The sequence below is a fragment of the Microcaecilia unicolor genome, chromosome 7 (genome assembly GCF_901765095.1).
Source record: "Microcaecilia unicolor chromosome 7, aMicUni1.1, whole genome shotgun sequence".
In the NCBI taxonomy this organism is placed as follows: domain Eukaryota; kingdom Metazoa; phylum Chordata; class Amphibia; order Gymnophiona; family Siphonopidae; genus Microcaecilia; species Microcaecilia unicolor.
This window is the reverse complement of record NC_044037.1, coordinates 159,049,878-159,074,224: the sequence shown is the minus strand read 5'-3', so window position 1 is coordinate 159,074,224 and position 24,347 is coordinate 159,049,878. Positions and strand designations below refer to the sequence as shown.

The 24,347-nt window shown below is 51.6% G+C and overlaps 1 protein-coding gene across 5 annotated transcripts in view; it reads left to right on the top strand.

Moving 5' to 3' along the window:
- Positions 1 to 24,347, top strand: part of LOC115474560 (shugoshin 2-like) — a 235,697-nt gene that overhangs the window by 111,423 nt on the left and 99,927 nt on the right. For all 5 annotated transcript variants that reach the window (XM_030210074.1, XM_030210073.1, XM_030210075.1 and 2 more), the window contains exon 5: positions 16,453 to 16,550. In XM_030210074.1, the coding sequence (XP_030065934.1) occupies positions 16,453 to 16,550 (98 nt within the window). The remainder of the gene's footprint in view (positions 1 to 16,452; positions 16,551 to 24,347) is intronic.

The window sequence follows — 24,347 nt, the reverse complement described above, 5'->3', positions numbered from 1 at the left end:
CATTTCTTCTCTCTCCCTTCCCTCTCCTCCATCCATGTCCTGCAACCCTCCTCTCACCTGCCCCCCCCTCCATCCACCCATGTCCAGCGATTCCCTTGGCTCCCCCGCCCCCCCTCCAGCCATCCATACCCACCCAGTGATTCCCTTGGCTCCCCTGCCCCCCTCCAGCCATTCATACCCACCCCGCAATTCCCTTCGCTCCCCTGCCCCCCCAGTCATCCATACCCATCCCGTGATTCCCTTGGCTCCCCTGTCTCCCCCTCCAGCCATCTATACCCAACCAGCGATTCCCTTGGCTCCCCTGCTCCCCCCTCCAGCCATCCATACCCACCCTGCAATTCCCTTCGCTCCCCTGCCCCCCCCCCCCCCCAGCTATCCATACCCATTCCGTGATTCCTTGGCTCCCCTGTTCCCCCCTCCAGCCATCTATACCCACCCAGCGATTCCCTTCGCTCCCCTGCCCCCCCCCCCCCCCCCCAGCCATCCATCCCCACCCCGCGATTCCCTTCGCTCCCTTGCCCGGCATCCATACCCACTCCGCGATTCTCCTTGCTCCCCTGCCTCCGTCGCAGCTGCCGTAGTGAAAGGCAGTCAGCCTTCCCTTCGTTTCCTGTCGTGTCCCGCCCTCGCGCAATGACGTCAGAAGAAGGCGGGACACTGACAGGAAATGAAGGGAAGGCTGGCGGCCTTTCACTGCGGCAGCTGCGACGGAGGCAGGGGAGCAAGGAGAATCGCGGAGTGGGTATGGATGCCGGGCAGGGGAGCGAAGGGAATCGCGGGGTGGGGATGGATGGCTGATGGGGGCAGGGAAGCGAAGGGAATCAAGGGATGGCTGGAGGGGGGGCAGGGAAGCGAACGGAATCGCGGGATGGGCATGGATGGCTGGAGGGGGAGGGCAGGGGAGCGGATGGGGGGGGGGGGGAAAGGTGCCGGTATGCCGTACCGTTGCATACTGGCACAAAAAAGCGCTGCTTTTATGTAAACAAGCAGGAGGGTATGGGATCCTACCTCTTATGTCTGGAACTGGTGGAGATGTGGCAGTGGATCCTCCTCAAGGGGATGGACTTCTGAGCCACATACTTCCCAAGAAAGGATAACTGCCTGGCGGATAGACTGACCAGGGTTTTACAACTGCAAGAAATGTCTCTCAATATGGGCGTAGCCTGCAAGGTTTTCTGAGAATGGGGTACCCTCTTGGTTAATATTTTTGCCACTCGTCTCCACAACAAAGTCCCCCAGTTCTACTTCAGGCTCAGATTACATGATAGACTAACATCTTGATACCTTCCTCCTGCATTGTGAGGATGGTCTTCTGTATGCGTATCCTCCAATACCTCTCATAGCGAAGACTTTGCTGAAACTCAAGCAAGACCAGGGAACTATGATCCTAATTCAGGCGATGGGTCTATCTGAGATAGATTATTGTAACTCTATTTACTTGGGTATTCCACAGTATAGATTAAAAGCACTGCAGGTTGTGCAGAATGCAGCCGCACAGCTGATTGTTGGAACATCCAAATTTGATCATATATTACCTATATTGAAACAACTTCACTGGTTGCCTGTGAAATTTAGAATACAATATAAAGTTCTGACTCTTATTTCTCAAGTAATTCGTGGCAGTATAACTTGATATTTTGCCCAGGTTTTTACTGGGCCTCTGGGCGGTCTCTGAGATCTGACTTTTCTAAATGTTTGGATTTGGGATTGGTGACCTCAATGCACTATGCTGTTACTAGGGCAGCTGCCTTTTCAGTGGCAGGAACTCTACTGTGGAATGCCTTGCCTGGCCAGTTACACGTTACCTCTAGTTTATAACAATTTAAAAAGATGTTGAAAGCTCAGCTTTTTGTAGTATCTTTTTTGTGATAGGCTACATACGGCTTGGATTTTGGTGACAGCAGTATTGTTCATTATGTATATCTGTGAATTATATGTGTTTGTGGAAGAAGCTTAGGTTATTAGTGGGGGTTAAAAGTGATTAAAATAAATAAACATGCCTTCCTGGCTGAGGTAGATCTGGTTCCCTCTTCTTCTGGAGTTATCATCTGAAGATCCCATGGAGATGGGACTGTCTTCAGTCCCTCATCATGTAGAACAAGGGGTCTTCTTTGTATTCCAAACTCCAATCCCCAGCCCTCACATCTTGTATGCTGCGAACATAAAATTTGAAACCTTAGATTTGCTGGAGGGTGTCTCCCACATCTTGCTGACTTCCAGAAAACACGCCACTAAGAGGTGTTACTCATTGAAGTAGATGAGTTATGCTTCTGGTGTGAGGGCAAGGCCTTAGATCCCCTCACTTGTCCCACACAAAAACTGCTTGAATTGCTCCTGCACCTCTCTGTTTGAAAACCAATTCTGTAAGGGTTCGTCTCAATGCATATCACCATGTGGGAGGTAACCCAATCTCTGTACAGCTTCTAGTTATTCGCTTCATGCAAAGTTTGTTATTGATAAAGCCCCCTATCAAACCTGTGTCAAGAGATCTTAACGTGGTCCTCACCCAGCTGATAATAGCTCCTTTTGAGTCACTTGATTCCTCTCATTTGAAGTATTTGACCTCAAAAGTTGTGATTCTGGTGACGGTCAGTAAGCTTCAGGCCCTAGTAAGCTGACCCACCTTACACTGTTTCACTCTAATAGAGTAGTTTCCACACACACACCCTAAATTCCTCCTAAGGTAGTGTCAGTGTTCCATCTTTGTCGATCGTTCTACCAACAACATAACTCAACACCACATCCCCATCTTGGTGAGTGTACTGCATACCTTAGATTGCAAACGAACCTTAGACTATCTCGAGCAGACTAAAGCCCATAGACAGTCCACCTAGCTTTTTGTTTCTTTTGACCCAAATAAGATGGGGGTAGCCAACAGGAGAATTTCCAGTTGGCTAGCAGATTACATTTCCTTTACGTATGCCCAGGCTGGGCTGACTCTAGAGGGAAATGTCAAGGCGCATAATTTCAGATCCATGGCTGTATCAGTAGCCCACGAGGCCAGCCTCTATAGAGAAGATTTGCAGAGTGATGTGGTCATCTGTCCACACATTCACATCTGGTTACTGCCTGGAGCAGGATACTTGATGAGACAGCCAGTTCAGGCAAGCAGTCCTGCTGTATTTGTTCATTGTCTAGAACCCAACTCCACCTTCCCTTCCCCTAGGTCAGGTTTTCTTCTGTTCTAAACTGCTCCTCCACAACTAGTAAACAAATTCTGTAAGGTTGATTGAATAATGGGCCTCGACATTTTGAGTCTTTATTGTCCTAGCATTGTTTTCAGTGAGCCTGGTAGCTTGGGATTCCTAGCTGTGAGAATATGATGGCCTGCTTGTCATCTGAGAAATCAGTTACTCACCTGTAGCAAGTGTTCTCCAAGGACAGCAGGCCAAGTATTCTCATATTCCCTCCCTCCCACCTCCCCTTGGAGTTGAATTCTTTAGCTTTTTTAATATGACTGAGGGGCCAGGGCTCACACATTGGGTGGGAAGACACCAGTGCACGCACAGTGGGACATTGCTAGAAGGTTCTTGATCTCGCTAGTTAGCATCTGTACTGGGCTTCGTCGGATGGTGTCACCCAAATGTGAAAGTACTTGGGCCTGCTATCTTTTGAATAACTTTGCTTAACTTAAAAACAGAATTCCTGGGGAGGTATATAGGGAGAGAGAAGAATGGAGAGTTAATGAGGAGCTGCAGAATGAATTCACTTGTAAGTCAGTAAGAGGAGTTTGACTTGTATATGGAAATAGGGAGCCAATGAAATGACTTGGAGAGGGGTTATGTGGGTGTAGCAACACTGATGGAAGATAAGTCATGCAGCAGAAGTTTGAACAGATTGAGGGGGAGAGAAGTTAGTTTAGTGGGAGACCTGTGAAAAGCAAGTTGTGGTAGTCTAAGCATGAGGTGCTGAGTGTGGATAAGGGTTTTGGTAGTGTGTTCAGAAAAGAAGGGATGGATTTTGGGGTGTTTTAGAGAAAGAAATGACAGGATTAGCAGTTTGTTGGATATGTGCAGTGAAAGAGAAAGGAGTCCGATAATCCCAAGGTTATCGGTACTGTGTCCCGCCCTTTGGTTTGGCAACGACTCCAAGGACCTTTTTCGGACCTTTTCCAAAGTAATGTAATGGTTAGTAGCAGCCCTGTGCAAGAAAGGCATCTTGCTGCACCCTTTTCTGCACAATTGGTTGATTTTCATGAAGTCTTTCTGGGAATGTACGTGGGCTACAATGGGGGAAAGTGCAGTTTCTAGAAGAGTTGAACTGGGAGGTCAAGATGGCCAAGAACAGGTTGACAGTGTTTGGGGGAGGGGTGTTTCAGTAAAGATGGAGGCAAGTATTCCTGATGGAAAAAAAATCAAACAAGTTGCTTTTGCAGGTTTTGGAGCCTGCTCAGCAGAGAGGGACCTCAGATCAGGTTACCTTCATATGTTGGGCTCCATGGTGGTGGCAATAGAACTCCCATGTGCCAGGGTCCATATCTGACTTCTGCAAAGAACGCTGTTGTCATGCTGGTCTGTGCAAACTCAGAAGCTGTATGCACATTCCTTGCTTTGAGGGGAGGAGAGGCTGAGCGTAACTCAGTGGTTGCATTGGGACCAACCTGGAGAAAGGGTCAAGTCTTGAAGACCCAGAGTGGATGGTGGTCACAACTGATGCTATCCCCAGGGGATGGGGGAGCCCATTGCTCAAAGGAAGAGGTTGCTTGGTCAGTAAGGGGGAAAGGGGAAATGGGACTTGATATTTGAGGTTTTTGCAACTACATTCAAAGTGGTTTACTTATATTCAGGTACTTATTTTGTACCAAGGGCAATGGAGGGTTAAGTGACTTGCCCAAAGTCACAAGGAGCTGCAGTGGGAATCGAACTCAGTTCCCCAGGATCAAAGTCAACTGCACTAACCACTAGGCTACTCAGTAAGCATATGGAAACCAAATAAGTTAATCTGGTGCTGCAGTCCTAGTCCTCGGTCCAGCACAAGGCACTGCAGAGAATGTTGTCTAAAAATGTCACAGTAGTGGCGCAAGTCTTCCAGTGGCATCAGAGGCATTGTTGTGGAGAGGAGGTAATGCAGTGCTGGGAGCAACTGGTCATGGACCTTTTGGTGTCACTGGGCAGTGTGAAAGCAGCCAGGTTCTTCAGTTGCAGAAGAGACTATTGAGTGACGGCAATAAGTGAGCTTATGTAACCATGGACCCTTTCTGGTCTGCTGCATGTTTTCCCACTGTGGCCCATGATGAGCAGGACCATTCAAAATATAGAAAGGCATGGAGTTTCAGTGGTGCTAGTGGCTCTGGATTTACCTTGGAGATCGTGGTTGACAGTGGGACCTCTGTTACAGTTCTTTTGTCAATAGATCTTCTGATGTAGAGACCAGTGCGAATTCCAGACCCGTCTCTGTATTGTCTCATAGCGGTAGCATAGCTACGGGTGGACCTGGGTGGGCACAGGCCCACCCAGTCTTGTCTCAGACCCACCCAGTCTAGTGGACCCCCCCCCCCCCCCAAAAAAAAAAAGCACCTCATTGGCGGTGTCTCATACCTCTCTCGCCCTCATGGCAGCTGCCCATCTCTCTCTAAATTCCTCCACCCCACCCCCCCCCCCCCCCCCCCCGCCCCCATCTACCTTTGAGCTATTGCTGGCAGCGATTCCTTAATCAACCTGCACCAGCCTTGCAGGCTTCTCTCTGCAGCATCTCGCCCTCAATAATATAATTTCATGTTTCTTCACTGGTGGGGACATGGTAGAGGGAAGCCTGCAAGGTTGGCGCAGGCTGCTTACTGGAATCGCTGCCGGTGACGGCTTGGAGGTAGACCGAGGAAGGGGGAAGGAAAGAGGAATGGATGCCGGCCGGAGGGAGGAAGAGAGGAACGGATACTGGGGGTGGGGGTTGAGGCGCGGAACCATGACAATAGCAGGGGCAGAGGGAAAGTTTAACCAAAAAACTGTATGTATGGGACAGGAGGCCATTGCTATGGCATACGTTTTTCAAAGCTTGCCCAGTCTCATCATTCCTTCAGGCACATAACCAAGGGGCAAGCGACTTCTGGATGAAGCGTAGCCTTATTCTCCCTTAAGACACTTATAAGGTGGTGAAGTAGGCACCTTGCATTCCTTTGTGAAGCATTATCGTTTGGATGTTCAAGCTCAAAGGATGCAGAGTTTTGAGCAAGGTGTCTGCAGGTTTAATAGTGGCCTCCTCCTCCTCACCACTCACTCTTTAGAGAATGCTGCTTTTGTACTTCCCACACATCTGAACTGGTCTGGAGGGATGCTGAGGAAGTAGAAATTGTCTTCCTGCTGTTTTTCTTTCCTTTAGTTCCTCCAGACCAGTTCAGAACTCACCTAGGATCATTTTTGCTAAGTTTTGAAGAGATGTGAGGAAGAGCAGGAGTGCATAGTGGCAGAGCAGTTGCTGACTCAGCTGTAAAGAAGAAAAACAAGTTCTAGTTTCTGTTCCTTCTTGATCCTCAGTTCATAAGGGGTGAAAAAAAGGGTTAATTAAAATGGAAGGCACTTAACAATGAGATACGTGACAGGCCTGGTCATATGACTTGGGGGTACAGAAATACTGGCTAGATGTGGGTTGCACAGGATACTTGACCCCAATAATTCTCATTCTCCTTCTACTGGTAGGAGTGTAAACCCAAGCAGTAGCGTAGCCAGACAACCAATTCTGGGCGGGCCTTGGCACAATGTGGGTGGGCATGTAATTCTCTCTCCCCCACCCCCATGGTGTCTGCCCTTGGCTCCTCAAAATATAAATGCCTGAGCTGATACGAGCGGACCTACCTCACACCCTGACCGCTCCACCATCGGAGCACAGGCTGAGAGGAGCAGACTGACGTCGAGGGACGGCAACCCTCCCGAGTCCCGACTCATCCACCAGTCCTGCGGGAACCACGCCGGAGACTTGAGAGTCGGACAAGAAAAGAGGAGCGACGGAGGGCCAATACGGGGCTAACTCCCCTCTGCTGAGCCCGCGGAGCTGTTTCCGATTGTCGAAGCCCCACACGGGGAGACGGGGGAGCCACCGGAGACAAACTACCAGACTCATTGTTCAGGCCGGAAAAAGAAGGGCACCACACACATGACCTCAGCCCACAGGAAGTGGCGGATTTGTTCGGCACCGCACAGCGTGTGGCTTGCGTCATGGAGCATCACTTCGCTCACTACAGCTACCAGTGCCGCCCCTGAGACTAAAAGCAGGTGGGAGGTGGCTGAGCAGGCCGGCGCTGCTACGAGGCAGAAAGGCAGTGGCTGCTCAGCTGTGCACTTTTTCAGCGCTTAAACTGAGTGGGCCTGAGCCCACCCGTAGCTACGCCCCTGAACCCAAGTGTCTGAACTGATCTGAAGTGAATAAAGGAAAACAAAATTAACAGGTAAGATCTAATTTCACTTTCAGATTTGCTTTGGCAATGCTATCCTGGCAAGTTCTGGGGGTGCACCATGCCTTATACTGGTGATGTCACTGAAATGTCGGTGTTCTCTGCATCCATCTGCTGCTTGAGGAGCATAGCCCCCTTGTCTGGTCTGATCTAGCAGGACTCAAAGAAAGGAAATTATGATGAGATGTTATGTTATCCACTATAGAACACCTGCACATTTTACAATTAAGATTGAGACAGCATAGGCGGACGGTGGCTCAGCTGTTTGGGGAGGCTAAAGTGTGTGGGGCCAGGCCCAAGTCCTTAATTGCCTCAAAGCAAACAGAAGGGTCAGTAAAATAGTGGCAGATAATACCTTCTGTTAAATTTAGATATTAAGATAGATATCAAATGCCAGAGAATAAAGTGGCAACGAAAATTAAACAGTGCAAGCTTCAGTTGCTGGATTTTAAAAGAAAAGTGCTGTACATGGGGTAGTGAAGGGAAAAGGGAAGAAATATACTGGACCAGAGTGTAGAGATGCCAACACTCAGATGTTATGACAAATAATTTTTGATGCCACCTCAGTAAGGCCAACACAATTCCTCCACTGTAAAACACTATATACACAAAAGTATAGCAAGATAAGGTTCTGAGTGTGTTTTTGCACAACAGCATTAACTTCCAGGACTCAAAAAGCAAAAACCTTATGCATGAAAAGGCAGCACTGTAAATATTACACCATGCCCCCTAAAACTCTGATACACCATCTAGTGAAAAAAAATTAACAAGACTGCCACAAGATCTCTACACATTCTATATGCTAGCAGAATACCATACCTTGGTTACACACACAGAGACCCTTAAATGTGAAACAAGTTATCACATCACATCAGTTATAGAGATATGAAGGTAAAAAACTGAAATAGAAACCTCAGGAAGTCAGACTCTGCACACAGCACTAATAGAGAAATAGAAACTGAAATGCAAAATACAAGAAATATGCATTTCTAAAAGATGACATTTTCTAATTAATAAATTCAGAATAAAATACTTTTTTCTACCTTTGTTGTCCGAGTATTTTATTTTTCTATTCGCTTTGGTCTCGATGTCTCTTGCCTGCTTTTCTGATTTTTTTCCCCATCTTTTCAGGGCTCCTGTCCATTAGACATTTCTTCTCTCTTCATATCCTCCATCCATCTTCCCTCTGTGTCCCTGTCCCTTCCTCCATGTTCAGCTTCTGCCCTCTTAGCGTCCCTATCCTCCTCTATATTCATCATCTCTTCCTCTGTGGCCCTAGGTAGACCTGCATTTCCCTTCCCATGATCAGCATTACCCCACTGTGACCCAATCATCCCTGTGTCTAACATTGCCCCTGCTTGTCCCTATTGTATATCTGTCGAGCATTGCCCTTCTGTGTCCCTGTCCCTATGCTTCCTCCATGCCCAGCATCTCTGTCTGCCTGTCCCGTTTCTCCCACCTGTGGGGGCAATATCTTTCCTCAATTTCCCCTTCCTCCCACCCATGGGGCCAGTATCTCTCCTCCTCTCTTCCTTCCTGATCTCTCCCCCCCCCCCCCCCCCCCCCCCCGCCCCCAGTCCAGTGTCTTCCCCCCTCTCCTCCAGTTCATCTCAGTCTCTCTCTTCCCCTCCCATTCAGTCTTCCTCCCCGTCTCTTCCTCTCCTCCAGGCAATCTCAAACTTAGTTTCTCTCTCTCCTCACCTCCCCCTCTTCCTTTCCTCCAGTCCAGTCACTCTGTCTCTCTCTCTCTCTCTCACTTCCCCTTCTCTCAATCTCTCGTCCTGTTTCTTCCTCTCCTTCAGTCTAGTCAGTCTCAGTATCTCTCTCTCTCTCTTGCCTCTCTCCCTCCTTCCCGCAGAACCAGTGTCTCTCCTCTTTCCTTGCCCCCTCCCCATTACCTCCTCCAGTCCAGCAGTCTCTCTTGCCTCTTCCTGGCCCAGTATTTCTCTCTCCCTCCAGTATCCAGCACCTCTTCCTGTCTGCTCCCACCATCTCACTCTACCTGGGTTCAGTACCTCTTTCCTCCTCCATTACTTCTAGTCCAATGTCTCTTTCATTCCCCCCTCCCCATTGCAGCACCTATCCCTCTCCATCGTTTCTCCTCCCCCCTCTGTTTCGGCATCTATCCTTCTCCCTTGTTTCTCTCCTGTCCGTTGCAGCATCTATCCCTCTCTCTCGTTTCTCCTCCCCCCCCCCCCCCCCATTGCAGCATCTATCCTTCTCCCTCGTTTCCTCCTGAATGCAGCATCTATCCCTCTCCCTCGTCCACCTCTCCCCCCCCCCCCCCGAATGCAGTATCTATCCCTCTCTCTCATCCACCCCCCCCCCCCGAATGCAGCGTTTATCCGTCTCCCTCGTTTCTCCCCCCATTGCAGTGTCTATCCCTCTCCATCGTCCACCTCCGCCCCGCCCGGAATGCAGTGTCTATCTCACTCACTCCCTGCAGTTCCTCTAATTTGATTAGGTCACCGGTGGTAGCACAGCAGCTTCCATATCATCATGCTGATCAATCCATAGACTGGTGGGTTGTGTCCATCTACCAGCAGGTGGAGATAGAGAGCAATCCTTTTGCCTCCCTATATGTGGTCATGTGCTGCCGGAAACTCCTCAGTATGTTCTCTATCTCAGCAGGTGGTGGTCACATACAGCAGCAGCTCTGGCTAGGTCTCCAAGCCTAATTTTTAGGTTTTGTTGAGTACCTGGGGTTGAGGGCTCTTCTTGAGCAAGTGCAAACCTGGTGGTGCCAGGTCCCTCCTTTTCTCCCCCCTCCCGCTGGCTCCGTTCAAAAAAAAAAAAAAAATTTTTGGACGTCCTTTAAGGGCGTTTATTTCAACGTTTATTGCAACTGCTCACTGGGACACCAGTTCGTTACAGCTCGGAGCGAGAAACAGGTAATTTTACCTTTTTATAGCGGGCAGGGGGTTCCCCGTTCGGTCTCCACGTGGCCTATGGCGTCAGAGGGCGAGGGCGCGAAGATTCGCTCCCCGGTCCACGTATGCGCGTCTAGCGAGGATGCGGGGGTTTCAAAGCCTGAATCGCCTTTGTTGAGCATCAGTTTGGAGTCCGGTCAGTGTCCCGGTTCTTCCTCCGGTGCGGTGGTTTTTCCCGCCATAAGCGCCCATCCCCCGCTGCTCGCCCACTCCATGTTGGCCGGCCTCTCTGCTCGGACAACTTCTTCTTGGGCCGCCCTCGAGCTGGGAGACGTTAATGCTATGGTCGCCCTTGATTCGGGCGACGGTAAGAAAGTGGCCAAAGTTAAGCGCCGTTCTTCCCACGCGACTCCTCGGAGTTTCGCGCCGGACGCCATTTTGGATGCGCAGCACGTTTCTCCCCTGCTCTTGCGAGCGCCGGTTGAGGGTGCGTCTAGGGCTGTGGCCCAAGCTGCAGAAGTGCACAGTTCGGGGGGATTCTCCCCTGAGTTCATTTTTCTGCTGCATCAGGCTTTTCTTATGCAAAACGCTGCCCCTGCCCCCCTGTCTGATAAAGGGGTGGAGGCCTCCGGAAGCAAACGCCCTCGGGTGGATTTCCAGGCCCTAGAGGACTCTGTCTCCTCTGATGTAGATGAGGGCAGCGTATCTGAGTTCTCCCAACGGTCCTTTGGGGATTCCTTGGAGGAGACGGATTCCCGCGCGGATGGAGCGGATGACCCCTCTGCAGCGCGGATCTTTCGCTCAGAGGATTTGCCCAACCTGTTAGTGCAGGCCATGAGCATTTTGAAGATTTCCTCTCCGGAGGACGTCTCTCCCTCAGCCTCTGTTGGCTCCGCCATTATGCTGGGGACGAAGCACCCACCTAGAACCTTCCACGTGCATGAGGCCATGCGCACCTTGATTTCGGCTCAATGGAATGTCCCAGAAGCGAGCCTCAAAGTGACTAGGGCTATGTCCCGCCTCTATCATCTGCCTGAAGGTGAACGGGAGGCCTTTCTTTGGCCTACCGTGGATTCTTTAATCACTGCGGTGACTAAGAAAACGGCGTTGCTGGTGGAAGGTGGCACGGCCCTAAAGGACGCCCAAGACAGAAGATTGGAGGCGGCCTTAGGGTCGTCCTTCGAGGCGGCTGCTTTAAGTTTGCAGGCCTCAGTTTGCGGCTCCTATGTGGCCAGGGCGTGCCTGACGATTGTGCAGCGGGCTTCCCCCTCGGATCCTTCCTTGAGGGCTGATTGGCCTGCCCTGGAATTGGGCTTGGCTTATTTGGCAGACTTGCTGTATGATGTCTTGAGAGTCTCAGCTAAAGGTATGGCTCAGACAGTCTCTGCGCGGCGTTGGCTTTGCCTGAATCATTGGTCTGCTGACCTCGCCTCTAAGTCTCGCCTGGCTAAGTTGCCTTTTAAAGGCAAGCTGCTCTTTGGGGTCGAGCTGGACAAAATTGTGACCGATCTCACACGTCAAGAGGTTACCAGAGGTCAGGGCTCGGGCCAGTGGTGCTCGCCCCGGTTCCTCCAAAGGATGGTTTCAGGAAGCCCGTCGGTATCGCCCGGGCAAGTCGGGCTCCTCTGCCCCCTCTTCCTTCAAGAGGAACTTCTCCCCCAAGCAGCATTACTTTCGCAGAGACCGCCGTCCCGGAGGTGCGTCCTCCGGTCCTCCCCCAGGGTCTCGTACCCAATGACGGGGCCCTGGTCCATGGCCCAGTGCAGATTGGAGGACGCCTGTCCTCGTTTCTGGGCGAGTGGACCAGGGTAACTTCAGACGCTTGGGTCCTGGAAGTCATCAGAGACGGCTACAAGCTAGAGTTCTGCCGACCCTTAAGAGATGGGTTTGTACACTCTCCCTGCAAGTCTCCGGTCAAAGCTGTGTCAGTGCAGCAGACTTTGGACAATCTGATCCGCCTGGGTGCGGTCGTTCCGGTGCCAGAAGATCAGCTTGGCAAGGGACGTTACTCCATTTACTTTGTGGTACCAAAGAAAGGAGGTTCTGTACGGCCTATCCTCGACCTCAAAGGGGTCAATCGGGCCTTGAAAGTTCGGCACTTCCGAATGGAGTCTCTCCGCTCTGTGATAGCGGCAGTGAAGGCAGGGGAGTTCCTGGCATCCTTGGACATCAAGGAAGCTTACTTGCATATTCCCATCTGGCCTCCTCATCAACGCTTTCTGCGTTTTGCAGTCCTGGGCCGACACTTCCAGTTCAGAGCCCTCCCGTTCGGGTTGGCTACTGCTCCGCGGACCTTCTCCAAAGTAATGGTGGTCATCGCGGCCTTCCTACGAAAGGAAGGAGTACAAGTCCATTCTTATCTGGACAACTGGTTGATCCGAGCCCCTCTTATGCAGAGTGTGGCAGAGCTGTAGACCGGGTGATTGCTCTTTTGAGCTCCCTGGGGTGGATCATCAACTGGGAGAAAAGCCAGCTGCGCCCGACTCAGTCCCTGGAATATCTAGGAGTTCGTTTCGACACCCAAATGGGCAGAGTGTTCCTGCCGGACAATTGGATTGTCAAGCTTCAGGCTCAGGTGGACCAGTTCCTAGTAGCCTCTCCTCTTCGGGCTTGGGACTATGTGCAGCTGTTGGGCTCTATGACGGCCACGATGGAAGTAGTGCCCTGGGCCAGGGCTCATATGAGACCACTACAACTCTCTCTGCTGCAGCGCTGGACTCCAGTGTCGGAGGATTACGCTGTGCGCCTTCCCTTGGACCTAGCGGTGCGCAAGGCGCTGAGCTGGTGGCTGAGGACAGACAAGTTGTCCGCAGGGATGGCTCTTTTGACCCCGGAGTGGGTTGTCGTCACGACGGACGCCTCTTTGACGGGCTGGGGAGCCCACTGCTTGGGAAGGACAGCGCAGGGGCTCTAGTCTCCTGCAGAGGCAAAGTGGTCTATCAACCTCCTGGAACTCAGAGCCATTCGGTTGGCGCTTTTGGAGTTTCTCCCGGTACTGGCGTTGAAGCCAGTACGGGTCCTGTCGGACAATGCCACGGCTGTGGCCTATGTCAATCGCCAGGGAGGTACCAAGAGCGCCCCTCTAGCCAAGGAGGCCATGAAACTATGCCACTGGGCGGAAGCGAACCTGGAGCAGCTGTCAGCGGCCCACATTGCCGGAGTCATGAATGTCAAGGCGGACTTTCTCAGTCGCCATACCTTGGAGAGTGGCAGCTATCGGCTCAGGCGTTCTTGGACATCACGAAGCGCTGGGGCCAGCCGAGCCTAGATCTGATGGCGTCATCGGCCAATTGCCAAGTGCCGCGCTTTTTCAGCAGAGGACGGGACCCTCGATCTCTGGGAGTAGATGCTCTCCTCCAACAGTGGCCGGCACAGGAGCTTCTCTATGTGTTTCCGCCCTGGCCCATGTTGGGCAGGGTGCTAGACCGGGTGGCAAAGTATCCGGACCGGGTAATCCTGGTGGGTCCGGTCTGGCCCAGACGTCCCTGGTATGCAGACTTGATCAGGCTCTCAGTGGATGGCCCTCTGCGGCTGCCAGCGGAGCAGGGCCTGTTGCATCAGGGTCCCGTGGTGATGGAGGATCCCTCCCCCTTTGGTCTTACAGCCTGGCTATTGAGCGGCAGCGTCTGAGGAAGAAGGGCTTCTCAGACAAGGTCATCGCCACTATGCTGAGAGCGAGGAAGCGCTCTACTTCTACTGCTTACGCCAGGGTTTGGCGTACCTTTGCATCGTGGTGTGAGGCAGGATCACTTTCTCCCTTCACTGCTCCAATTTCTTCAGTGTTGGCGTTCCTGCAAGAAGGTGTGGAGAAAGGCCTGTCGCTCAGTTCCCTTAAAGTCCAGGTAGCGGCTCTGGCTTGCTTCAGGGGCCGCCTGAAGGGTGCTTCCCTGGCTTCGCAGCCAGATGTGGTGCGCTTTCTCAAGGGAGTTAATCACCTGCGCCCTCCTCTGCACTCAGTGGTACCTGCGTGGAATCTCAATCTGGTGCTAAGAGCCTTGCAGAAGCCGCCTTTTGAACCCTTGTCGAGGGCATCTCTGAAAGACCTGACGTTGAAAGCAGTCTTTTTGGTGGCTATCACTTCAGCCAGAAGAGTTTCCAAGCTCCAGGAGCTATCATGTCGAGAGCCCTTTCTGCAGTTCACTGAGGCAGGAGTGTCTATTCGCAAAGTGCCTTCCTTCCTGCCCAAGATTGTTTCTCGCTTCCATGTGAATCAGCAGCTCTGTCTCCCATCCTTTCGTAGGGAGGACTACCCAGAGGAGTACTCTGCTCTCAAATATTGTAAGCTCTCCTGAGCAGGGACTGTCCTTCCCCATGTGAAACTTGTACAGCGCTGCGTAACCCTGGCAGCGCTATAGAAATGCTAAGTAGTAGTAGTAGATGTGAGACGAGTCATCATCAGATACTTGGAAGTGACCAATGATTTCCGGAAGTCGGATCATCTGTTTGTCCTGTTTGCAGGTCCTCGTAAGGGTCTGCAGGCTGCTAAGCCTACAGTGGCAAGATGGGTCAAGGAAGCCATTGCAGCGGCTTATGTGGCCGTGGGGAAGGTGCCGCCTATCCGGCTGAAGGCTCACTCCACTAGAGCTCAGGCAGCCTCGATGGCAGAGGCCGAGTCCGTCTCCTTGGAAGAGATTTGCAAGGCGGCAACTTGGGCATCGGCTCATACCTTCTCCAGGCATTACCGCTTGACTGTGGCTGCTCGGGCGGAGGCCCGGTTTGGAGCTTCAGTGTTGCGGTCGGGGATTTCTATGTCCCGCCCTGGGTGAGTACTGCTTCGGTACATCCCACCAGTCTATGGATTGATCAGCATGATGATATGGAAAGTAAAATTATGTATCATACCTGATAATTTTCTTTCCATTAATCATAGCTGATCAATCATAGCCCCTCCCAGATATCTGTACTGTTTTTATTCTGGTTGCATTTCAGGTTCAAGTTTAGTCTTCAGTTCCTGTTCAGGAGGACTTAGTGTTCAAGTTTTTTCAGTTGGATTCTTCAGGAGTTGAGATCATTTTGTGTTACAGTGACCTGCTGCATTCCTCTCCCCTCCGTTTTACGGGGCTGGATTGAGACCTAAATTCTGCCGGCGCTCCCTCCCGCTTCGTGCGGCTGTATGGCAGCTTTGTACCCCTCCCGCTTCGGCGGTGTTAGGGTCAGTCAGCTCCTCCCGCGGTTGCGGTTGCAGGATAAGCCAGATCCCCCCGCATCGGCGGGGTGGTGTCCCTCCCCCGCTCCGTGGGGATGAGCTGGACGGATTCCCCTCCCCCACTTGTGTGGGGATGAGCTGGGTTAATTCCCCTCCCCCGTTTCGGCGGGGGTGAGCTGGGCAGAGTGTCCCTTTGTGGGTGTAATTCTCTAAGTGCTAAGTCCTGCGGATGGAGGTTTGATATCGACATACTGAGGAGTTTCCGGCAGCACATGATCACATATAGGGAGGCAAAAGGATTGCTCTCTATCTCCACCTGCTGGTAGATGGACACAACCCACCAGTCTATGGATTGATCAGCTATGATTAAGGGAAAGAAAATTATCAGGTATGATACATAATTTTACCATACTAACTAAAACACTTCACTTCGGCGTTTCAGCCTGACAGCCTTCCTTATGATGCGTCCCGCCCTCGCAGAAGCAGGAAGTTGCGTCGGGATGTATATATCACAAGGAATGCTGTCAGGCTGAAGCCCTGAAGCAAGCTGTTTTAGTTAGTATGATATCGGCATGCCACTACTGGCGGTGATCTAAATCAAATTAGAGGGATGCAGGGAGGGAGTGAGCGAGATGGATGTTGGGGGGATGAAAAGTACTGGTATTTTGTAGTCTTGTGGCTCCCAAGCCTCTTATACCGGGCGCCTATGTGAGACAGTAGTGTGAAATTAGCATATTAACCGCTAATGTGATGGGATGTAGTCAAATGGCATTCAGGAAATTAGGTTACCATGGTGGCAATGAGTACTGGATGGGGAAGCAATACCAATACTAGTTGTCAGCACAGTCTGCATTGGTGTTCCAGATGCAGTTGGTTGTTACTGGATTCATAATGTCCAGTCTGGGGTGCTTTTTCATCCATTGCTTGTCCTTTATCTTGAAAAGCTGTTTCCCTAACACACACATTTGTTTTGATATTTTTACATGCTCTTTTTTCCTTGTAGAAGTTAATTTTGTCTGTTTCTGCTGCTTCTACATTTTGTTGTTTGACAGAGTTGTCCAGATTTTCTTTCACTGACAAATAATCAGAGGAGCAGTGAACGTTTAAGTGGAAACAGTACAGTATGTTGGAGCGATGATCAAGAATACAGGTAATCCATTGTCTCTGCAAAATGATCCAAAGAAGTGTAGGGGATTTGAGAAGTCTTGGTGCATGCACATATTTAGAACAGTGTTATTCATGCAGGAAAAATAAACCTTTTGAACAAACATTGTGTTAATGCTCAACTTTTGTATTGCTATATCCCAGTGTAAGTATTTTCTGGTCTGTATACTGTTAAAGTTTTGTGAAGCATGTGAAGGCCCATTTTACATAGAACTGAGATATCTAGGTCAGGATATGCTCAATTATAACAGTAGTTTACAAAAGGCTTTTGTAGAATGCGTAAGAGGACATGCAGGAGTGCACTTGTATTTGTTAGCATGCACAGTGAGAGATGCCATCTTACAAATATCCTCCTTGAAAATGAGTGGCACAAACTCTGCAACTTCCATGTGTAAATAGCACTGCTTCCACATGTAACCAGCCCACTTTACAAACCTATTCATATAAGTGCCGCAAATTAATACGGAATCTGTAATTTTCATTCTCCGAGGACAAGCAGGCTGCTTGTTCTCACGACTGGGTTGACGTCCACGGCAGCCCCCACCAACCGGAACAAAACTTTGCGGGCGGTCCCGCACGCAGGGTACGCCCACCGCGCATGCACGGCCGTTCCCGCTCAGTCTTTTCTTTTCCGCGCTGGAGAGAGCCGCGTTCGTCTCTCTCTCTGTCAGCCCCGGAAACCGGATCGCACGTTCGCCGCGAGCTTTTCTTCGTACTGTTTTATTCACTTTTCTGTTTTATTTTGTGTAAAAAAAAAAAAAAAAAGAACTTTGTTTCCCTCGTCTTTTTAGAGGGGACGTCTTGTTGCGGCCTTGTGGCCGCGCGGTCGAGTTATTTTTCGAGGTGTGAATTTTACCGCCACCATCGACGACTTTAACTTCGCCGACACGATTTTTCCGTCGATGTCCTCGAAGGTCCCGAGTGGATTTAAGAAGTGTGGTCGGTGCGGCCGGCATATCTCGCAGACCGACACTCACGCTTGGTGCCTCCAGTGCCTCGGGCCGGAGCACAATACCAAGACGTGCACCTTGTGTCTCGGTCTCCGGAAACGGACACAGGTGGCGAGGCAAGTTCTACGGGACAGTCTTTTTGGAACTTGCGCCGGCCCCTCGACGTCGACTTCGATGGCATCGGTGTCGACGGCCGGATCTTCGGTACCGGTACCGATGTCCACGAAATCGGCACCGACCCCAGGAGCACAGGTCCCATCGGCCCGCCGGTCTTCCGGAGACGGCAGTGGTGAGAGGCCGCGTGGGCAATCTGCCGCAGTCACTCCCTCTACCCAGGGCCCTCGGGACCGAACCCTGTCGGACCCGATCCCTCGAGGCCGAGGGGGATCTACTTCCTCCTCTTCAATTCCACCAAGCGCCGATGACGGGCACCGAAAAAAGGCAAAGAAGCACCGTCATCGGTCGCCCATGGCACATACGGCTCCCGGCGCCAGGGATGATTCGACGCCGAGGAAGCGGCAGCGCCGAGAGGAGAGGTCCCCCTCTGTGGTAGAGGTATCGTCACGCCAGGGTGCCAGCACTTCAGTGCCGTCTCCTGGACCCGACCAACTTCCGGCACTGACACCTCTACCGGCCCCCTCGCCTTTCCCGACAGCGGGCCTAGACGAGTGCCTCCGAGCCATCCTTCCGGGGATCCTGGAAGGGCTGATGCGCCAGACTGTGCCGGCGCCGGGGGTGCTTGCTCCCTTGGTGCCGTTGAGGGAGGTGCCGGCGTGCTCTAGCCCGGTGCCGAGGCCTCCGACGCCGCTTGCGGCACCGGTCTCGACCGCCACGCAGGTGGAGTCGATGGAGGGAGCTTCATCCCCGCCGGCGCGGTAGTCCACCGCTCGACGATGCCACCGAGGCCTCGGTGCCTCGACATCGAGCCGGGCCCGGTTGAGGACTGAGCTACAGGAGCTCATGTCCGACACCGAGGAAGAGGCCTCGTGGGGGGAGGAGGAGGACCCCAGATATTTCTCCTCAGAGGAGTCTGTGGGCCTTCCCTCCGACCCCACTCCTTCACCAGAGAGAAAGCTCTCGCCACCTGAGAGCCTCTCCTTTGCCTCCTTCGTCAGGGATATGTCGATTTGCATTCCCTTCCCCGTGGTCTCTGTGGATGAGCCGAGGGAAAAAAGACTAAACGTCAGCCGGCGTGGCTAAACAGTAAGATAAAGGAAATCATTAGAGCCAAAAAACAATCCTTCAGAAAGTGGAGAAGAGAACCAACTGAAAGTAACAGGATAGATCATAAGGAATGCCAAGCCAAATGCAAAGCGGAGATAAGGAGGGCAAAAAAGGACTTTGAGAAGAAATTAGCGTTGGAAGCAAAAATACATAGTAAAAACTTTTTTAGATACATTAAAAGCAGGAAACCGGCCAAAGAGTCGGTTGGGCCGCTGGACGAAAATGGTGTTAAAGGGGCGATCAAGGAGGACAAAGCCGTAGCGGAGAAATTAAATGAATTCTTTGCTTCGGTCTTCACCGAGGAGGATTTGGGGGGGGACACCGGTGCCGGAAAGAATATTTGAAGCGGGGGAGTCGGAGAAACTAAACAAATTCTCTGTAACCTTGGAGGATGTAATGGGTCAGTTCAGCAAGCTGAAGAGTAGTAAATCACCGGGACCTGATGGTATTCATCCCAGAGTATTAATAGAACTAAAAAATGAACTTGCGGAGCTACTGTTAGAAATATGCAATCTGTCCCTAAAATCGAGTGTAATACCGGAAGACTGGAGGGTAGCCAATGTTACTCCGATTTTTAAGAAAGGTTCCAGAGGAGATCCGGGAAATTATAGACCGGTGAGTCTGACGTCGGTGCCGGGCAAGATGGTGGAGGCTATTATTAAGAATAAAATTGCAGAGCATATACAAAAACATGGACTGATGAGACAAAGTCAGCACGGATTTAGTGAAGGGAAGTCTTGCCTCACCAATCTAATGCATTTTTTTGAGGGGGTAAGCAAACATGTGGACAATGGGGAGCCGGTTGATATTGTATATCTGGATTTTCAGAAGGCGTTTGACAAAGTGCCGCACGAAAGACTCCTGAAGAAATTGCAGAGTCATGGAATCGGAGGTAGGGTATTATTATGGATTAAGAACTGGTTGAAAGATAGGAAGCAGAGAGTAGGATTGCGTGGCCAGTATTCTCAGTGGAGGAGGGTAGTTAGTGGGGTCCCGCAGGGGTCTGTGCTGGGTCCGTTGCTTTTTAATGTATTTATAAATGACCTAGAGATGGGAATAACTAGTGAGGTAATTAAATTCGCTGATGACACAAAATTATTCAGGGTCGTCAAGTCGCAGGAGGAATGTGAACGATTACAGGAGGACCTTGCGAGACTGGGAGAATGGGCGTGCAAGTGGCAGATGAAGTTCAATGTTGACAAGTGCAAAGTGATGCATGTGGGTAAGAGGAACCCGAATTATAGCTACGTCTTGCAAGGTTCCGCGTTAGGAGTTACGGATCAAGAAAGGGATCTGGGTGTCGTCGTCGATGATACGCTGAAACCTTCTGCTCAGTGTGCTGCTGCGGCTAGGAAAGCAAATAGAATGTTGGGTGTTATTAGGAAGGGTATGGAGTCCAGGTGTGCGGATGTTATAATGCCGTTGTATCGCTCCATGGTGCGACCGCACCTGGAGTATTGTGTTCAGTACTGGTCTCCGTATCGCAAAAAGATATAGTAGAATTGGAAAAGGTACAGCGAAGGGCGACGAAAATGATAATGGGGATGGGACGACTTTCCTATGAAGAGAGGCTGAGAAGGCTAGGGCTTTTCAGCTTGGAGAAGAGACGGCTGAGGGGAGATATGATAGAAGTGTATAAAATAATGAGTGGAATGGATCGGGTGGATGTGAAGCGACTGTTCACGCTATCCAAAAATAATAGGACTAGAGGGCATGAGTTGAAGCTACAGTGTGGTAAATTTAAAACGAATCGGAGAAAATTTTTCTTCACCCAACGTGTAATTAGACTCTGGAATTCGTTGCCGGAGAACGTGGTACGGGCGGTTAGCTTGACGGAGTTTAAAAAGGGGTTAGATAGATTCCTAAAGGACAAGTCCATAGACCGCTATTAAATGGACTTGGAAAAATTCCGCATTTTTAGGTATAACTTGTCTGGAATGTTTTTACGTTTGGGGAGCGTGCCAGGTGCCCTTGACCTGGATTGGCCACTGTCGGTGACAGGATGCTGGGCTAGATGGACCTTTGGTCTTTCCCAGTATGGCACTACTTATGTACTTATGTACTTATGCTCGAGGTCCTTGACTATCCATCACCACCTAGAGAGTCCTCCACGGTGCTGTTGCACAATGTCCTCAAAGAGACACTGCTTCGGAACTGGTTGAGACCATTATCTAATCCCACCATCCCCAAGAAAGCGGAGTCCCAATACAGGATCCACTCGGACCCAGAGTTAATGCGGCCTCAATTGCCTCATGACTCGGCGGTCGTGGACTCTGCTCTCAAGAGGGCACGGAGTTCGAGGGATACCGCTTCGGCGCCCCAGGGGCGGGAGTCTCGCACTCTGGACTCGTTTGGGAGGGAGGCCTACCAATCTTCAATGCTCGTGACCCGCATCCAGTCTTACCAGCTCTACACGAGCATACACATGTGGAATAATGTGAAGCAACTGGCGGACCTGGTCGACAAGCTCCCCCCGGAGCAGTCCAGGCCTTTTCAGGAGGTGGTCAGGCAGCTGAAGGCGTGCAGAAAGTTCCTGTCTAGGGGTATATATGACACCTGCGATGTGGCATCTCGTGCTGCGGCCCAAGGTATAGTGATGTGCAGACTCTCATGGCTGCGTGCCTCTGACCTGGACAACCGCACCCAGCAGAGGCTGGCTGATGTCCCTTGCCGGGGGGATAATATTTTTGGTGAGAAGGTCGAGCAGTTGGTAGACCAACTACACCAGCGGGAAACCGCCCTCGACAAACTGTCCCGGGCGCCTTCAGCATCCACCTCAGCTGGTGGACGTTTTTCCCGGGCCAGGCAGGCTGCGCCCTACGCCTACAACAAGCGTAGGTACACCCAGCCGGCACGAAGGCCTCATCAGGCACAGGGACAGCCCCAGCGCGCTCGTTCCCGTCAACAGCGTGCGCCTAAGCAGTCCCCTGTGCCTCCACAGCAAAAGCCGGGGACGGGCTTTTGACTGGATCCATGGGAACATAGCCGCCATCAAAGTGTCCGTACCGGACGATCTGCCAGTCGGGGGGAGGTTAAAATTTTTTCACCAAAGGGTGGCCTCTTATAACCTCCGACCAGTGGGTTCTCCAAATAGTGTGGTGCAGATACGCCCTCAATTTGGCTTCCCCTCCTCCAAATTGTCCTCCGGGAGCTCAATCCTTCAGCTTCCAGCACAAGCAGGTACTTGCAGAGGAACTCTCCGCCCTTCTCAGCGCCAATGCGGTCGAGCCCGTGCCACCCAGGCAGGAAGGGCAGGGATTCTATTCCAGGTACTTCCTTGTGGAAAAGAAAACAGGGGGGATGCGCCCCATCCTAGACCTGAGAGGCCTGAACAAATACCTGGTCAAAGAGAAGTTCAGGATGCTTTCCTTGGGCACCCTTCTGCCAATGATTCAGAAAAACGATTGGCTATGTTCCCTGGATTTAAAGGACGCATACACCCACATCCCGATACTGCCAGCTCACAGACAGTATCTCAGATTCCGCCTGGGCGCACGGCACTTTCAGTATTGTGTGCTGCCCTTTGGGCTCGCCTCTGCCCCACGGGTGTTCACGAAGTGCCTCGTAGTGGTTGCGGCATATCTACGCAAGCTGGGAGTGCACGTGTTCCCATATCTCGACGATTGGCTGGTCAAGAACACCTCGGAGGCGGGAGCTCTCCGGTCCATGCAGTGCACTATTCACCTCCTGGAGCTGCTGGGGTTTGTGATAAATTACCCAAAGTCCCATCTCCAGCCAGTCCAATCTCTGGAATTCATAGGAGCTCTGCTGAATTCTCAGACGGCTCAGGCCTTTCTTCCCGAAGCGAGGGCCCACAACCTCCTGTCCCTCGCTTCCCAGACCAGAGCGTCTCAGCAGGTCACAGCTCGGCAGATGTTGAGACTCCTAGGTCATATGGCCTCCACAGTTCATATGACTCCCATGGCTCATCTTCACATGAGACCTGCTCAATGGACCCTAGCTTCCCAGTGGTGCCAGGCCACCGGGAATCTAGAAGATGTCATCAGCCTCTCCATCAGTTGCCGCACTTCACTGCACTGGTGGACCATTCGGACCAATTTGACCCTGGGACGCCCATTCCAAATTCCTCAGCCCACGAAAGTGCTAACGACGGATGCATCTTGCCTGGGGTGGGGAACTCATGTCGCTGGGCTCCACACCCAGGGACTATGGTCCCTCCAGGAAAAAGATCTTCAGATCAACCTCCTGGAGCTCCGAGCGGTCTGGAACGCACTGAAGGCTTTCAGAGATCGGCTGTCCTGTCAAATTATCCAAATTCGGACAGACAATCAGGTTGCAATGTATTACATCAACAAGCAGGGGGGCACCGGATCTCGCCCCCTGTGTCAGGATGCCGTCGGGATGTGGCGGTGGGCCTGCCAGTTTGGCATGCTCCTCCAAGCCACATACCTGGCAGGCATAAACAACAGTCTGGCCGACAGACTGAGCAGAGTCATGCAACCGCACGAGTGGTCGCTCCATTCCAGAGTGGTACGCAAGATCTTCAGAGAGTGGGGCACTCCCTCGGTCGACCTTTTCGCCTCTCAGACCAACCACAAGCTGCCTCTGTTCTGTTCCAGACTACAGGCACACGGCAGGCTAGCGTCGGATGCCTTTCTCCTCCATTGGGGGACCGGCCTCCTGTATGCTTATCCTCCCATACCTTTGGTGGGGAAGACCTTACTGAAGCTCAAGCAAGACCATGGCACCATGATTCTGATAGCGCCTTTTTGGCCCCGCCAGATCTGGTTCCCTCTTCTTCTGGAGTTGTCCTCCGAAGAACCGTGGAGATTGGACTGTTTTCCGACTCTTATTTCGCAGAACGAAGGAGCGCTTCTGCACCCCATCCTTTAGTCTCTGGCTCTCACGGCCTGGATGTTGAGGGCGTAGACTTCGCTTCGTTGGGTCTGTCTGAGGGTGTCTCCCTTGTCTTGCTTGCCTCTAGGAAGGATTCCACTAAAAAGAGTTACTTTTTCAAGTGGAGGAGGTTTGTCGTTTGGTGTGAGAGCAAGGCCCTAGAACCTCGCTCTTGTCCTGCACAGAACCTGCTTGAATACCTTCTGCACTTATCAGAGTCTGGCCTCAAGACCAACTCAGTAAGGAATCACCTTAGTGCGATTAGTGCTTACCATCACCGTGTAGAGGGTAAAGCCATCTCTGGAGAGCCTTTAGTCGTTCGATTCATCAGAGGCTTGCTTTTGTCAAAGCCCCCTGTCAAGCCTCCTGCAGTGTCATGGGATCTCAACGTCGTCCTCACCCAGCTGATGAAGCCTCCTTTTGAGCCACTGAATTCATGCCATCTGAAGTACTTGACCTGGAAGGTCATTTTCTTGGTGGCAGTTACTTCAGCTCGTAGGGTCAGTGAGCTTCAAGCCCTGGTAGCTCATGCTCCGTATACCAAATTTCATCATAACAGAGTAGTACTCCGCACTCACCCTAAGTTCCTGCCAAAGGTGGTGTCAGAGTTCCATCTTAACCAGTCAATTGTCTTGCCAACATTCTTTCCCAGACCGCATACCCGCCCTGCTGAGCGTCAGTTGCACACATTGGACTGCAAGCGAGCGTTGGCCTTCTATTTGGAGCGGACACAGCCCCACAGACAGTCCGCC